The sequence below is a fragment of the Platalea leucorodia genome (assembly GCF_965183815.1).
Source record: "Platalea leucorodia genome assembly, chromosome: Z".
NCBI classification, from domain to species: Eukaryota; Metazoa; Chordata; class Aves; order Pelecaniformes; family Threskiornithidae; genus Platalea; species Platalea leucorodia.
Genome location: NC_138858.1, coordinates 93,107,698 through 93,124,099, shown reverse-complemented (window position 1 = coordinate 93,124,099; position 16,402 = coordinate 93,107,698). Strand labels below are relative to the sequence as shown.

General features: G+C 45.6%; 1 protein-coding gene across 1 annotated transcript in view; it reads right to left on the bottom strand.

The window, feature by feature from the left end:
• Window positions 1-16,402, bottom strand: part of LOC309602416 (disintegrin and metalloproteinase domain-containing protein 9-like) — a gene marked incomplete at its 5' end in the record, with an annotated part of 30,426 nt that overhangs the window by 2,143 nt on the left and 11,881 nt on the right. The window contains 18 exons of the mRNA XM_082335985.1: window positions 763-890; window positions 1,485-1,587; window positions 2,071-2,209; window positions 3,917-4,019; window positions 4,969-5,049; window positions 5,712-5,895; window positions 6,633-6,738; window positions 7,267-7,462; window positions 7,697-7,789; window positions 7,911-8,082; window positions 8,297-8,430; window positions 9,210-9,291; window positions 10,548-10,717; window positions 11,447-11,518; window positions 11,965-12,030; window positions 12,839-13,028; window positions 13,752-13,828; window positions 15,735-15,813. Coding sequence (XP_082192111.1) covers window positions 763-890; window positions 1,485-1,587; window positions 2,071-2,209; window positions 3,917-4,019; window positions 4,969-5,049; window positions 5,712-5,895; window positions 6,633-6,738; window positions 7,267-7,462; window positions 7,697-7,789; window positions 7,911-8,082; window positions 8,297-8,430; window positions 9,210-9,291; window positions 10,548-10,717; window positions 11,447-11,518; window positions 11,965-12,030; window positions 12,839-13,028; window positions 13,752-13,828; window positions 15,735-15,813 — 2,175 coding nt within the window. The remainder of the gene's footprint in view (window positions 1-762; window positions 891-1,484; window positions 1,588-2,070; window positions 2,210-3,916; window positions 4,020-4,968; window positions 5,050-5,711; window positions 5,896-6,632; window positions 6,739-7,266; window positions 7,463-7,696; window positions 7,790-7,910; window positions 8,083-8,296; window positions 8,431-9,209; window positions 9,292-10,547; window positions 10,718-11,446; window positions 11,519-11,964; window positions 12,031-12,838; window positions 13,029-13,751; window positions 13,829-15,734; window positions 15,814-16,402) is intronic.

Here is a 16,402-nt window from a genome sequence, read left to right as displayed (position 1 = left end):
AGCCGTCGTCAGTCCAGGTGGCCGCATCCAGGACGCGCGTCCCGCTCCCCCTCGCCCGGCGCCAGCACCGCGGCCGCTGCGGAGCCTCCCCCCGCCCAGCTACGCTGCTTCTCGCCATCTCAGCTCCACGTTCATTTCGAACGTGCCGTGGTCAGGCTCTGCTTTCCACCGCCCGAAATCCTCAGGGAACCCCCATTTGTTAACGCATCATTTTTCCCAAAATAGCGTAAAGACCCCTGCGGGTTTCCCACCAACACAAGCTATTTTGAAGTTCTCCCTCTCGATTCCTTGCGCTTTCTGGAAAGGCATGTTTTATGGCATAGGCTTTACATCTTAGAAATATAATTAAAAAGTAAAATGAAAAATAAAGGAAAACTTTCTGTTCAAAGTTAACAAGAATTTATCCTGTACTTGGCGATAACATTCACCAATCAGCGAAATGACAGATTTTTGAGTAATTTCTTTTTAAACTGTGTATTTTGAAAAGCGTTTTATTCACCTGTACGCAGGGCTAATCTGGCCCCAGAAAAGCATTCTGAAACCTGTTACTCAAAACGTAGCCACGACAGCGCGGAAAATGAATGCTATGGGTAACGGCACTTCAGTTCCACAGCACGAAATGAAGGAGAAACTTCTTTCGATAAAAGGTCAGTCCTGCTTGCGTGCGATACGTGATGAAATACCCTAACGCTCGCAGAGATGAAGGCAGTGACAATCTGTACATATCAACTGCCGGTAGTTATTTGGAATAACTCAACCCACCTTGTCGGCAGCTTCTGTGGCTGTGGTGCCCGGTATTGCGGAGATGGGTAGTAAGACTGGTGGTAAGCCTGCTGAGGATGCTGGTTAACTGGGTAAGATGGAACGGGAAAGGTATTTGGTTCCGTATCCTACGAAGAAAACGTAATGAGAACGTCCACAAATCTGCACTTAGGGAATTGAAATATTTGTTTCCTTAGTTAAGTGACATTTAAGACCTTTGCACACAAACCTGGGAATGTCAGAGTTGCTCTTTCCTCTGAGAAACTCAGTAGAAAGAAGCAACAGCAGTCTGAAAAGCACTCTATTTTGGAAAAAACCAAAAAGGCTGATCATGACAAGCGTTTGATGTGTTCTGCCAGTGTGCTTTGCTTAGTTATTGCAGTCAGAGAGAGAACCGGTCTCTGCAAAGGCGTGGGGCCAGGGAGCTGGCAAGGATTGCTCCTTTCCTCGGGGGGGCCGGGGGTTCCAGCCTCAGGGAAAGGGGGTAGCAGAGCGGGTGACCTGCTTGCCAAGCCAAGCACAGCCCCTGAAAAAGCTTAAACAGTGGGAAACCGAGGAGTTCCCCCCCAACACACCGTAGCAAATAATTATTCGCTTTGCCTCTCAGAGAGGATAAAGCCCGATGTGCAGAACTGAAAAAATAAAGTAGCTTTGAAGCTTTTATTAGGGCAAAAATTATAAACTGCCTACGAATAAAGCAATGAAAAGTAGATCACTCCTACCACGGGTGCGCCTCGCGGAGCATAAGGCATGCCGTGTGAAAAGCCTCTGGGGTGGTAGTCTCTGGGTTCGGTTTCTGTCCTAGGAGGTGGCGACTGAAGTGACCTGAAATCCAGTTGACGCGGACTGCGTGAGCATATAACCTCGACAGCACGACTCTGCAGGCTGTGAATCCAAGCACTTCGAACCCGCTAGATGGATTTATACTATCTTAGCACATACCAAGTGTCGGGAAGACAGTATTTGCCACAAATCTAATAAACATAACCCTTCTTCTGTTTAGGACTAGGACAGCTTTATTTTGCCACTTTATACCAAAGACGAGACCCAAAAATATAAAACGCATCGCCAGTGCATGACAACAAACGTAATGGTAAAAAGAAAGTTCTCTGCTCCCTCAATTTAAGATGAATTTATCTTTTCTGTCATTGCCCGGGGCAAGCTACATGCGTCACTTGATGCAGAGGCCTTTGCTGCTATCTTGGGACCGGAATCTGCCTCCCTACTTTGGCGTTGGCTTGTGTAAACAAACGTCTGTGGACTACTTGGGAAGGGCAGAGGAGAAGGTAAAAAGGAGGCTGTACTTACGAATGGCAGCGTGACATCAATCTTCTATAGCATCGCTTCAGCCTGTCTCTTTTTGCAAATGCCAGAGCAGCAGCTATAAGGAGTGGGAGGATCAGGAAAAAAAATACCAGCAGCCCGTTTCTCAGTGAGGTGTTGTCGTCTGATGGGGACAAAACGACAGAGAAGAAAAAAAAAAAGTATTACATGGCATTAGCACCACTTGACTCACTGCAGCAGTGAATATTTCGTAGGATTGGTTCTACAACTATTTTCCATTTTTAGTAGAAGAAAAAAAATAAAGAATTGAGTAAGACTGCAAGATATATGCCCAAAAATATTCTTTTCCGATTATCTTTTCGCAGGGGTTGTCTGGTCAAAGATGAAAGAACTGTACGTGCCATGACACCCTGGGCTCTAACAGCATATTGAGTTACTACATCAATAGCTAATTTTTCTTCTACTACATTACTGTGAAGATCTTATGAGCTCAGCTGAAAGAGAGGAAAACAGAGCTTCTGCCCTTTGGTCTGATCCTAAATCTTCCTCTTCTCCTACCGTTGTTTGCCATAGGCAGGGAACTCGGGTTCTCAACAATCTCTACATTTTTATATGCAGCAAAATTTCTCCACTGCAGGCTGTACAAAAAACCCTTGCCCTTTTTTTGATTTGAGGCATCTGTCCATGCTTCAGTGTGGTTCTCCAGTCTGTTATTGCATCAACATAGTGTCTAGCTTCCCCTAAAACCCACATTGTCTTATGAAAAACAGTCTTCAGGATCACTCTTGCAGCTCGTAGAACGGACTACATCAATCCCATCTTTATATACTCCACATGGGCACTGCACAAGTTTTCTCCAAATTATAGCTCGCGTTTGGCTTCCTATTTCATCTCCAAACTCTCAGTGAGAAAAGTAAGCTTCACAGCCTCTTTCAGCTTGCTTTCTCGGGTGCATGAGTTGTGCTTTCCTGCCCCAGGCACCATTTTCCCACTCTTCACATTCAAACACAGATACATATATCTTCCGAGTACACAGATACATCATCTTGCCACGTCAAACATCGACCTAGCGCCTTTCCTGGGGGAAAAACCACATGGGAAAAAACCACAAAATTCCCTCCCCAACGTGTCCTTTCCCTTCACAAAAACAAAAAGCGAACTGGAATCTGCAAACAATGTAGTGTCACAAACCTCTGTACCTCCCCGTTTCTTCATCACGTACCTCTCTCCTATACCGCAAGTTGTTCGGGGCAGGGGCTACGCTTGTATTTACTACCAAACGAAGCATGCTGTCTGCACTCAAATGATAAACGTTAATAAGAGTGACTTGTCAGCACGCGTTGCCCTAGCCCACCTCGGCCAGATGTTAGTCCTGACTGCACTGCAGGTGCGCGTGCAACTACCTGCAGATACCAGAACAGGGCAGCTACTCATCTCTGCTACCACTGCTGGGAGCAGCACGTCCTTACGGAGATGCAGATTCGCAGCCATGGATTTGAACCCACATCCTCAGCCAAATTTCATCTTTTGTTTAGATCTAAGAATGGAAGGGGCTTCAGTTCCCAGCTTGGATACAGAGAAGTCCAACAGGATCTTGGTGCAAGGTGGCAGAAGTCACCTGAAGGCCATTAAAGCCGCCCAGTTTCTTTACAGATCCCCAGCATCCCAAAAGAGAGAAGTGCAACACCTTGAGCCCAAAACCTTAACTTGAACCGTTTGCAAACGAAACCTGGTGGAGGAGCCAACCACCAGCGCTTCAGCCACCAGAAATCAGCTGCTTCAGAGCCATCGGGCACTCTGCACTAGCCCAGCACCACCCACCCTTAGCAGGACAGGCCCACAGCTCTGGAGCTGCCTTACGGCTACTTGCCTTTATAGGGCCCGCTGTCCAGGCTTCCTCCGTAGCCTTTAGTGTCACAGTACGGGGGGGCCCAGCCTGCTTCACAGTGACAGTTCCCGTTGTTATTGCACACCTGTATTCAACCAACGCAAACATCACAGCAAGGGCTGTTTAGTAACTTCGTTTCCGTATATTTAACGGCAGCGTGCAGTAGCCACGGCCATCTATTCTGTCCCTTCCACGTCACTCAGCCTGGAGAACTTTAACCAGTAACTCCCACATCAATTCTAAATACTCCTTGGCCAGGCGTCTCAAGATTTCACATGACTGAGCAAGCACAGCACTGGTCAGGATGAGCTTCCAAAGATCAGCTATCCCAACGGCTTAAAGAACATGGCTTTTGCTTTTTTTTTTTTTTTTGTGAGATGCAGAGTTTCAAATTACATTAGTAATACTGGAATCGGGAACTCTTCTTGCCTGGCAAAAATATAGCATCTTAAGAGCTTTTGTCAAAGATTTTTTTTTATGCTGTTATGGGATGTCTTGCCCAGAGACATTTTATAGAGAGTTTTAAAATGAAACAAAACAGAAAAATTAAGTTACTATCCACCATTTTAAAACTTGCTCAACTTACATAACTTCGGTCCAATTTTCGCTGACCGTTGAAGACACTTTTCTCATTAGCAGTACCAAAAAGCAGCTTTTTATAGCAAAACCCATCCTCAGGAACCCCACAGATTTTTTTTTTAATCGCTGCATCTAGCATCAGGATTACTTTATTCCACATTAGTTACAGCTTTAAACAGAGAAGGGCAAAAGACCTCTCAAGTGCTAAAAAGACTCATATATAGACACTATTGATTAAGTACAATTACCATGTACCTGGCTCAAACTAGGACCTTTGATAAAAAAAAATTCTGTTTATATATTTGCACAGTCATTGGGCTCTAAAAATCTACTGTTCTCGTCACAAAGACGTCAGAGGACCTTACAGCAATACTGCCAGTTCTGTCAAAACTTACAGGCTTAGTGTTTGTTGTAAGCGGACCGTGAGTAGGAGCAGAGGCTCTCGCTCTACTTACCCCATGTCCGTGGCACTGCTTCTCCACGTCGCAGTCGTAGTTCAGCACAGAGGCACTCACGCACTGGAAGTGCCTGCAGATCTAGGGGAATTGAGAGGTGCGCACAAATGAAGCAAGATGGCATCTCACCGACCCACCCCTTCTTCCCCGCCGGCGGCCCGCGCCACGGCACGCAGCTCCGCAGCCGCTCTGCGCTCCCTGCCCACAAAGCAAGTCTGGTACTCGGACGCGATAAACCCCAACTCCACAGAAACGCGTCTGTTCTACACAAGGTTTCTCAGCGTGGGGTCTGAACTGTCGCTGAAGTCTTTTGTCTCTAGTCTGAATGTAAAGGAATAGCAATTAAATTGTGCCCAGTAAGGATACGTGGAAGGCACATTCCTCTGCTGGGGCTAAGCTTCTAGGCTTTTGAGTTGAGTTGGATTTTAATTGAGAGTTGTCTTAAAGGCATTTGTGTGTGCCCAGCTCTTCCTGCTCATTGACAGAGCAAAGATTCTGGCTCTCAACAAACTTAATTTCTTTTGCTTCACCTATAAATGCGAGGCTCGCTACATTTTTTATGCCCGTGCACTGCAGTGCTAGGCAGCGTGGGGAACCAATGGGCGCGCTCAGTTTTGCACTACCTACAGGCATCAAAAGAATTAATGGCCATAAATATTCAGGAAACAATGTAGCTGAAAATTTTATTCACATGAAACCCCCGAATTATTACTTTAAGAAATCATTTTTTAATTGTTAATTACCTTGCCAGCACCACATTTGGTGCCTTCATTCACCATTCCTGGGTCCGGGACATCAGAGCCTAGCTGGAAATCTACACCCCAGCACGTGGTGTCTCCAATGGGAGTTCGGATAATAGCAGGCTTAATTCCAAAAACAGACATAGTTTTCACATTTTCACATTGCAGCTTCCCACACATGGCATTCCTACAACATCAACATATGAATACTGTAGTGACACTTGAATTTATTCTGAGAAAAAGACTATCGCGCATTTGATGTGACCTTTTCTTTCTACTGGAAGACGCTACTTGAAAATAACATCGAGGCAACTCGCCAAACAAAATTGAGCTGGGCCTCATATGGATTTATCCCTTCTTTCTGTAAGCTGTCGGGATCTTTACATTAAAGAAAACATGACTATTTGCTACTTGTTTTTCTGTACGTGAACGCCTTCGGATAAGAACAATCAATGACAGGAGACGTGGAACCCTCTCCTCGCCGTACCCCACGTCCGAACGCGTGGATCCCCCGCGGCCACAGAACAGCGCGCGCAGGGGAAACTGCGGCACGGGCCCGAAAGCTTCAAACCCGGCTACGGCAGAATTGCCTGAACACGCAAACATTCAAACTCGCTTCAGCTATTACGTGCGAGAGCTAAAGCCAGAAAACCTAAAACTGAAGTCGACAAAACTCACAACTGCGTAAGCGTGGGGGCTTTAAGCGCTAATAACAGCTTCAGAAATTAGGATAAAACGCATCTTTTCTAAGCTCTCTCACTGCGGTTTCAGAATGATGCATACGTGTCAATAAGGTGAAATTATGGGATAGCACGCCTCTCCCCCGTGCACCTGCTAAAACACCCCAAACCAACACCACAGCACCCGAATAAGGATTCGCAGCGATACATTTAGGAACTTCTTGATGCGCTGTGCTCAACTCACCAGCTGGAACATTTCTTGTAGTCATGGCCATGGTAGCCACAGTTGCCAAATCTGTCACCCTTGGAATTCACTTCAGCAAAACAAATGTTGGGGGCTGCTTTGGCTTCTGCAAACAACAGCCCAACCCCCAGACAGAGGAACCAGGTTAAAGAGGGACAGAAACACCTCGCATCATCACGTCTCCTTTACCCAGAGCAATTATCCTGCTACACCTAGTATTTTCCAAGCAGCGCAGAGAGCTTAAGAACTCGATCAAAAGAATAAAGAGGCAAAAATGTCAGTGCTACAAGGTTCCAAGTTTAAAAAGAGAGAGAGAAAAATAGTCACTTAACATTGAGCCAATTATACCATTTGATATTTCTTCATGGCTTCTTTACAGCCCTATACCCCAGGAGCCCCACTGTAACAGGAATGACCAGTGCAAGAAAATTACTACTTGAATCATCAGCACAGCATTAAATGTAACAAAGGAAGAATGTGCGAAGGCTAAGCCATAAATACCGCGATTTCAAATCCCTTGCCAAAGCCAGCTGGTCTTTGTTACAGGAACACAAGTAAATATATTTTAAATAAACTTAGTGTATTCTTTTAGCTACGTCTCCTAGAAAAACCGTAACACACTGCTCTTCCTTACTTGGGCCAAAGATATCCTGACACTGTGCATCGTAGTACTGGCAAACGCCATTGTAACAGTAGGCTTCGTCGTTGTGGCACGGGTGGCCGTTCTGAACGGTGAAGTCCGGCTGGCAGAACTGGGACGTGCCATTGCAGTACTCTGGAAGGTCACACTCGTTGTTACTTGCCCGACACTCGGTTCCTCGAGGAAGGAGCTACGGAGAGAGAGGGGAGGGGGAAACTGCATCAGAAAACAGAAACCTTACAGCAGAGACGAACACTGCACCCGACCCACAATATGCACCCAAAAAAAGGGCACTGATCTGAAGCCCTCAGTGGGTGCTGTGTACACGTGGCAATTCCGTCTCCCAGATGCGCTGGCTAGGCTAACGCTCTGCTTTTCTCAACCACCGAAGAACAATTCCAGATGCTACGTTTGAGTCTCTTACCCGGCAGTTTTTACAGCAGTCGCCATAAGCACATTCAGCACCAGATCGGAGCCTGCAAGTACCTGGTTCGCAGCAAGGATCACTTTCACATTCCTGAGAACAGAAGTGCTGTCAGCGTCAAGGAACCGCACCCTCCGCCACGCACGGTCCCCTCTCTCGCGAGGGGCGCGCAAGGCTACCCTGGCAGCACCTGTAAAACACACGAGCTACTAACCTTTGGTGAACCACAGTCACACTCCTCCCCGGCATCTACCAGCTTGTTCCCACAGTACGGGACGCTATAGGTTTCATCAGGCCTGGGAACGTTGAGCAGGCAGCTTCCACCTTTGTTGAGAGTCAGCTTCTCAAAGTCTTCTGCACTGCAGCTACTGAAGTTCCTCGATCCCCTGCAAGAGAGAACATGAGCTTATCTTTAAGTCAACCCACAAGCATTCCCTCAGTTTGCAGAACAAGGCTAACATTTGCTTTCCCCATGAGCTGCAAGCATGACACGACTCTTTGCAAGAGTACTTTGGAGATGAAAGCAACCTGCAAAAACTAAGCGCGTGGCTGGGGAGCGTTGACCTTCGGAAAACACTTTCCCTTTTGTCAGTTACTTACGATGCTCCAGAGCTCATAATGCAACTGCTTGCTCCGCAGTGACAGACACGTTCATCGTCATGGTTCATCCCCAGGTTATGTCCCAGTTCATGAGCCATAATTGATGCAAACATCTGTATACTGATTCTTCCAAACTGCACAAGAGCAAAACAGAAGAAAATTAGCGGACAGCTTCTATTGAGAAAGTCAGTGTTTACTTGTGCGCAAAAAAAGACACTTCTGTCCTTCTGTCTCTACATGAACAGGATTCTCAGACCAGCTGTGCCCGCTTTCCAACCAAGTGCATGCCATTAGCTTAAGTAATAAGAGCACTTAAGCAAACATATCTGGGACACTACCTAACAACCTCTACTTTCCAGGGCAGCTGCAACATTAGGCACAAAAACTAGAGTTCTCCACACCAGCCCAAATCTCCTTAAATATGCAAACTCCAATTCCAGTACTTCTGTCACTAGTCCAAGAAAACAAGACTGCCGGGATTGACAGCTATCTGAGATCAGCAATTCAGTTCATTAACGCTCTGCAATTTCACGTAAAGAGGGCAGTCAACCGGCACTGCTCTAGGAGTTCACAACCGTGGAGGTCGAGCAGACACCACAGGACAGATTTGAGAACACCCACAGCTCCCACATACTTCTAAGGCAGGGGTGCTTAAAATGGCAGCAAGAAACCCTGTCCCTTTTTCATGAGTGCTGTGCACTGAGGAGAAGGAAGGCTGAGCAGAGGATGCGGAAGACTACAGAAAAGTTGTGATCCAGGTATCATGGAAGCACCAGAAATGGTTGGGGACCACATAAAAGCCCCCACTAAGCCACTTCAGCTTTGTTATTAAAGATGGTGCACTTCCAGGAAGACTTCTGAAGCACAAAACTCTTATCTTGACCACATCAGGGTATCGCTAAAGACATCTCACCACATTAATGCCTCCTGCGTGGCTCTTGGAGCACACCGTTCCAACGTAGGCCATCCCAGCTGTGCCACCAAACCCCTTCTTCCTGCAGTCACGGGGAGAAAAAGGAAAGGCAGTCACCCCGACTGTACAGACACACGATGCAGCCCATCCGCACAGCCACTCAACACCTCACTTCTGCTGGTGGGGCACAACACACTGCTTTTCCAGCTTTCCAACACCAACAAAGGAGCACTGCTAGGAGCGCTACTATTGACTGTGGGTATGAACGTACCGGTTCGGCTTTACCTTTCTGTTCGTGGTGCTTTTATTCTTTTAAATTAAGACAAGAGTTTGCAGAGGAAGCTATCCTCTTCCACATCTTCCCTCTAAATATAAAGAGCTAAATGGTCCACCCTTATAATCATTTGTTTTAATTGGCTGTTAGCTGCCTTTCTACTATTGCCAAACTCCATAGATTTCTTTCCTTGTCAACTTCCTTTTCATTACTGCCTTATTTTGTTTCTACACAGTTCTTAAAGCTTAAGTGCAACAGCACAACGCACCACATTTCACTTCATATAAAAGAATTTTTCAAATGAATATTTTTTTCAGCCATTTCACCCTCATGGCCTGAACGGTGCTGTTCTGCCTGGGAGGAGCAGGGGCTCCCAGCTCCTGCGGGAAGGGGAGCTTCTGCTTCGCACAAGGGCAGGCTGGGCCGTTGCCCCGTGCGAAGCAGCGCTCTCCCCGCTGCCCTTTCTCGTACTTTGGGCAGTGACTTCCTAAGGACCGCGCTATCTGCGGGAGCGGGAAGTGCACAGGGGCACACGTCCTGGAAGCGGGGCAGAGACGGCAGCGCAGGAAGCTCTGTGCTAGTTTAAGGCAGTAGGGACGGACGGATTAACGTCACGTGCCAAAGCTCAAACCATGTAGCTAGCTTCTGCATACCAGCTGCAGAAACAACTTTCACTCCATTAAAATGCAATGCTCTGCACCAGGTTTATGCTCATTTTCAAGTGGAAAAAGCCCTAGATTACAAGTCTAACCGGTGTACAACCTGACACAGGATTATCTGAATGGAAGCTTTACACAATACAACATAAAACGTTGCAGGACAGGAAAAAAAAATGGTTATTTAGCAATATACCTGTCAGAGAGGACACTGAATTCAAGGACCACAGAAACCTTCTTAAAAATGTTTAAGTTGACTTGGAATGGTTTCACAAGTACATAAAACACAGCAGATTGCCCTGGGTTCTCTGCTGAAATACAATGGCTACTTTTGATACTCGAGCACGGCTGAGCAGACAGGAAAAGAATAAGCTGCTTAAGAGTCAGGGGGAGGGAACTGCAACTCACAGAACAAACTGGGCACTGTCATGTCTCCGGCGCAGAACGAGATTCTTCTCTCGCCACTGTACAAAATTTGCCAGCACATCACCAGCACCTCCGTCCGTGCTAATTATGTTTTCATACTTCCAAATCTCCAGACCAACCAGCACAATGCGGATGTTCAACATGATGTACATCTGGGGAGGAAAAAAAGGGAGAAATATTTCTGAAGACCTTCAGAGAAGAACAAGTGGCCTGGCGTTATGTTATCTTATTGCAAGAACCTACTTCTTCTGTTTGATTGGGGATTTTTTTTTTTTTTTTAAATTAGTACACAATTCAAATCACCAGAATACGTTTTCCCTGTGATTCAGACTTTCATTAGCTACAGGATAAATGAGAAAATCCAAAACAGAAATAAAGAAGGAGTCTCAATCCTGACAAAAAGCATCGCCTGAAATAGTCAGCTTGAAAGACATGCTTTTTGTCTAACCTTGACAAATACTTCAGAGTTGCAATAATTGCAGCAATCTGGCCTGTCTCTCACTGTACATAGCGCAAGCTGGAAGAGTTCCCTAAATTCTCAAGTATGATGACTGCAGATGAATTTAGAGGTGGAAAAGCTTTCATAGCGATGCATTCACCAAAGCCCACTGTCAATAAATGCTGACATCGCTTTGCAGCCCCTGCTCCTCTGGCACTCCTTCAGCACAACACGCAAGCGCGCCTTGAGTTCTTTCAGTCATCAACGTGATGGCCGAGGGGACAGGTTTAGCTCCTGGCTTGATAAAAACCTTCATTTCATTCTCACCACCAAAGCGGTAACAGAACAGACTCCAAGGTGGAAGTTTACACAAGTAAACAGAGCCGCAGGGCTGCTGCACGCAGCATCGTTCCCACTTACGCTCAGCGTAGCTTTAACTTACGCTGTCAAGGAAGTTTGCCAGTTGCACCATGTGTTCTCTTACTTCTGTTTCACTCTTTCCAAAATCTTCAAACTGCAAGACAAAGAAACTTAGTCATAAAGAGATAAAGACAAGAGTCAGAAAAAGGAACAAAACGTTTTAAGACTAGCAACATGAAAAACGTTGTGGCCTGGCTCCAAATCTCCTGTCAAGAAGATGCTAATCAAGACAGCCGCATCTTCATTGCTATTGCTCAACAGCTCAACATGCAAGAGAAAACAGCAAAGGCAGTTTTTGCCACGTGTTTTCCTTACAATATTAGATTCCTTGCCGATAGAAACTCTTCATGTCTGGCAGTTTACTCTTTTCCTGAAAAGTATTGCACAGAAGATGCTTATTCAGTTTTAGATTAGCATATTTGCATAACCTTGGCTAAAGTGTCAGTGTCTTTCAAGGATCCATTTGGGAGTAATGAAGACCGAGGGCTTTTTGAGCCACCTCCTGGGTAGAAGGCAGGGACAGCGACACACAATCCCTACCTTTTCTTTATCCACGACTATGAACAGCTCTACATATCTTGTTTGATGTAGGACCGCTCTCTTTCTCTGCGGAAAAAAAAAAGTTTTAGACAACTTCAATTTTATTAATTCAAGCGTAAACAAAAAAAAAAATCATGACATTGTCACATTACACTTGATACAACTAGTGGTTTGAGAGACACACCCAAAGCACGCTGTGCCAAGACGAAAACAAGCCAAACCCCAGAAGTGTAATCCAATGCAATGACGATTTCTCTGTAAGTATTTTACCCTAAAACTGAGCTGCACAAAGATTTCCCGTGTTTCAAAAGCAAGGGACCTTTTTACTTTTCACACAGGTTTCTTTGGAAAGACAGCATATGCTTCTATAAAGGAGCAGAAAGATATTAACGAGCAAACGCCAGCAACCTTGAAGTGAAACACAAGGTTTTTCCTACTCCTGCTTTTACTGTGATCTTGTTCCTGTATAGCCAGTCTTTAAACGACAAGGGGGACCTTCACACCAAACTGTTATTCCGACGGTTAGGAGAATGGAATCAACAGCACAATATTCTCCTGGCTTCTGATGCAACGCTTCGTTAATGAGCCTCTCCAATGAGGGTAACGTTCCTGCCCTTAAAAGCCCCAAAAAGCTCTGCCCATGAATAACCTAAGTAGCCACTCGACTCTCACCCCTGCGTGCAGAAGCAGAAGGAGACTGCGACGGCTTTGTTGAAGCAACTGAGGTCTTCAGCAGCGTAGAAAGCCCTCTGAATCAGAAACCTCTTGGCATGTGTTAAACCCCAGGAAATCTGATAAGCTGCTTCCATATTCTTAGCTGAACATTCACAAAACCCATTATAGGGGACTGCGGAGGAAACAGTGGAGTACTTACTCGCAGTAGCTGAGTCATACTGGGATGGTGATTTTCCTCTGCATGTTCCCTTTCATGGTCTTCGGTGGTTACTCCACACATCGTGGGCTCTTTCTTCACATTATCCAATCGATATAAAATGTGTTTAGAGCCAGAAGAGGAATCCATGGGCTCAATTCCATAGGTGATGTTCCCTATTGTCACCAAACCCCTAGAATATGGTAGTGTGTGAGAAATTCTTGCATCCCAGAGGATAGTTACCCAGATTTTTACAGTAAAAAAAGAAGCAATTATTCTTTGATAACTAAAGGCAAGTCTATATCTCAGTCCTTGCAAAACAGCGTGCTTCATTTCGAACCTGAAAGCAGCCTTTCACTGGATAGGGCCTTCGCAAATGCAGCGAATTAAACATTTTTGTAAGAGTCTGCGATGGCCTTAAGCAGAAATGCTTTCGTTCAATTACTATTGCCACTTTGGTGCCTGACACGGCACTGCAAAAAATCAAAAAAGTCCCAAAAGATATGGAAATTAGACCAAAGCAGAAAAAATTTCCAATCACATTTGATGTGCATAATTAGAGCCAATTTTGTAAAATTTGCAGACTGGCGTTCCACTTTCCTTTTTTGCACTAGGTGCAGTTCTTTGTAGCGACCATCTAGCCAAATTAGAAAATAAGCCAAAATTTGTGTCCTAGAACAAACAACTGATAACAAATTGCAACTTATTTAATAGTATTTCAAATACCTATTAACTACAGGAATAGAAGATACCACAGAAAGACTGCACAAAGGAATACGCTACTGCAGCTCAACCCCGGTCAACGAAGCCCTGTCTGGCTGAGCTGTAGTTAAAAACAGAGCAAGGATTTTGTTTCAGGTTCAGCGAGCCGCGAGACTCACGTGCCAGCAGGGAGACAAAAGACGAGCTGTGCTACCTGAGCCCCGAGCAAGTGCTGACAGCAACCACGGAGTCCAGGGTCCCCTCCACGTATCCCTGATAATGGCAGTGATCCTACGCGGGAAAACAAGGGCGCGTTACACACATACTCCACGCGTATCTGCACGCACAGTGTGATCTCTGATCGTGTAATCGCTATGCCTGCCACTGACCGGCAGTAGTTACAACTTGAGAGCATAATACGCTTCAAATTAAAATTTACCACGTGCCATTTACCTACAGTATATAGCCTCAAACATGCCTCGAGCTCTACCTCAATGCAACAGCGTTTCCTTCACTAACGTACATCTAAACATTTCCTCACCCGCCTTAGTACCACAAGGACTTATATATACGAAGCTAATCAAGATGCCAGGGGCACAGCGCTCCAGCTCTTCACAGCTCAACAGGGCCAGCAGTTCCTTACACATTTCAGTTTAAAACCCCACTCGCCCACTCAACCGTTCTACCTGAAGCCAGATTCAGAGCTGGCGCTGCCAACCTGTTAGAAATACCAGGCAAAGAGGGCTCAGAAACATTATCTAGCAAACGGATTTCTTAACTTGACCATAAGCCGTTCTACTCTTAAGTTCTGTCCTCCACCCTGCCTCAAATATTTTGAGGCCAGCCCCTCCCTACCGATTTGGGCCAAATCACCATGCAGCCTTCTAGAAAACAGTCCTGCAGAATGCTTGACTTGGGACGCAACCTCTTTCCAGCAAGAAGAGGGCCAACACCAGCTATCCTCGCCACCGGGCGCTGCGCTGCCAGCTTTTCAGTTGCACAGTACCTCCCTCATCAGCCCTAATGAGACAGAATTCTTCTATTTTGCCCTCTTACACACTTTCGAAACTAGATGAGGAGGTAGCATGGGGAAAACACACTCCATTTTCTCTGGCAAGTGCATTTTTGAATGTTATTATAGGGGTCAGGTAGATTATGCCGCCTGTTGTTTCAGCAACGAACGCAGAAAGCACTGAAGGCATGTGCTAATCCTTCGGGGCCACCGTGGCTTTCACGACCTCGTGCAGAAAAAGCATTTTTCCTCTTAGTCAATCCCTTTGAGCTAGGAAGCAAATACTCAGTTGACTCAGGTGCTCTATTTTCAAAACCAAGATCCTACGAATCATCTATGACTAATGCTTCCCTTTCAAAGGAACAACGTTGATACGTAAGAGTGAAACCATTAGAAATACTCTCATGCTTTTTGTATCACACGAGCTGGTTTATACTCTTATTCTACAGAAGCAATTAAATTTTCAAAGGCAACCTATCAGGCAGCCTGCTTGTACAGAAACAGAGGTCTGCAACTGCTTTTTCACTGGAATAACTCCAATGCTACGCAGGTAACATCCTTCTCAAAGGTCCTCCAGACTTGATCTCATCCATCCCTTCTAGCAGTTTACAAATTTCTGGACTAAGGGAGAGCCCGTCAACCCTCAAAAATTCTTAGAGTCACTAACAGACAGCCTCGCACAACTGAAAAGATGGGTCACCAGCTCACCATTCATTTTGACTTGTGGACCGATCGGGAGGACCGTTGTGTGTAAAAGCAAAAGCTATACATTCCGCCACCAGACCACCCCAGTTCTGCCCCGTCTGTTCTGGTCCCCACGAGAAGCAAGGCCTGTGTCCAGAAGTGATACCAATGCTGCACTGTGCCGCATGACAAGGACAGCACCACTCTCAGATAACGAGATACCTGACAGAAGAAGAGCATTTCCTTTTTAGAGAAGAGTAACTTTTAATTAGACAGCAATCACCTCCACGTAAGAAAATACAGGGCTATTGCAAGCTCCAGGCTAGAGCCTCATCCAAAAATCAAGGCTTCTCTCCAGGAAGAGTGCAACGCATGCACGGGATTAGAAGGTGGCCCAGCGGAAAACACAACTATTGCTTTGTAACACGTGACTCCCTCATCCTGTAGATGCTCAGTGGTCAAGTCACCTTCAGTAAGGGTATAAAAAGAAAGAAATCCTACCTGGATATCTGGATATTCGGATTGCAACTTCCCCTCCTTATTATAGGTATAAACTGTGAAATCTTTGGGCAGCAGTTCTCTGTAAGGAAAGGGGAGAAGGAACACAAGAGGAATTCAATGAAATGACTATGACACTACAGCAGGGCACTAAGATGATCCTAATCAGAAGTGTCACAAATACATAAATTGCAAGGAAATAAGGAAACATTCAAAAGGAACCCCCTCCAAAAAAAAAAATTAACAAAGAAACTGCATTTCCACAGCAAAATCCAAGATATCAGACTGGTGGAACCGTCAGTGAAATCAAATCAACCACCTCACCCCGGGTAAGTAAGACAAGCATCAGAACCCATTACATTGTGCTAAAAGCTTGCTTTCATGCAGAATAAAAAGAAAAAAAAAATCACAGCACTCAGTTTGCTGCATATGACTTCCCTTCCCCGGTTTTGGAAGGAAGCGCATTAGGAAAGTCTCCCACGATTAAGACTGCTGACCCATACCGGTAAATCCCTGGATGCAGCGTAGCTGAATTCCCATGTTTCTGAGGGTCAGGGGCTTGGCAAGCGGCAGCTAGAGATCCCCAGGGGCTTGTACATTTAAATAGTTCTGTCGCTTTTGTCTATTATGAGGGCAGTTTTAAGAAGCAATAGCCTGACAAACAGTAACTT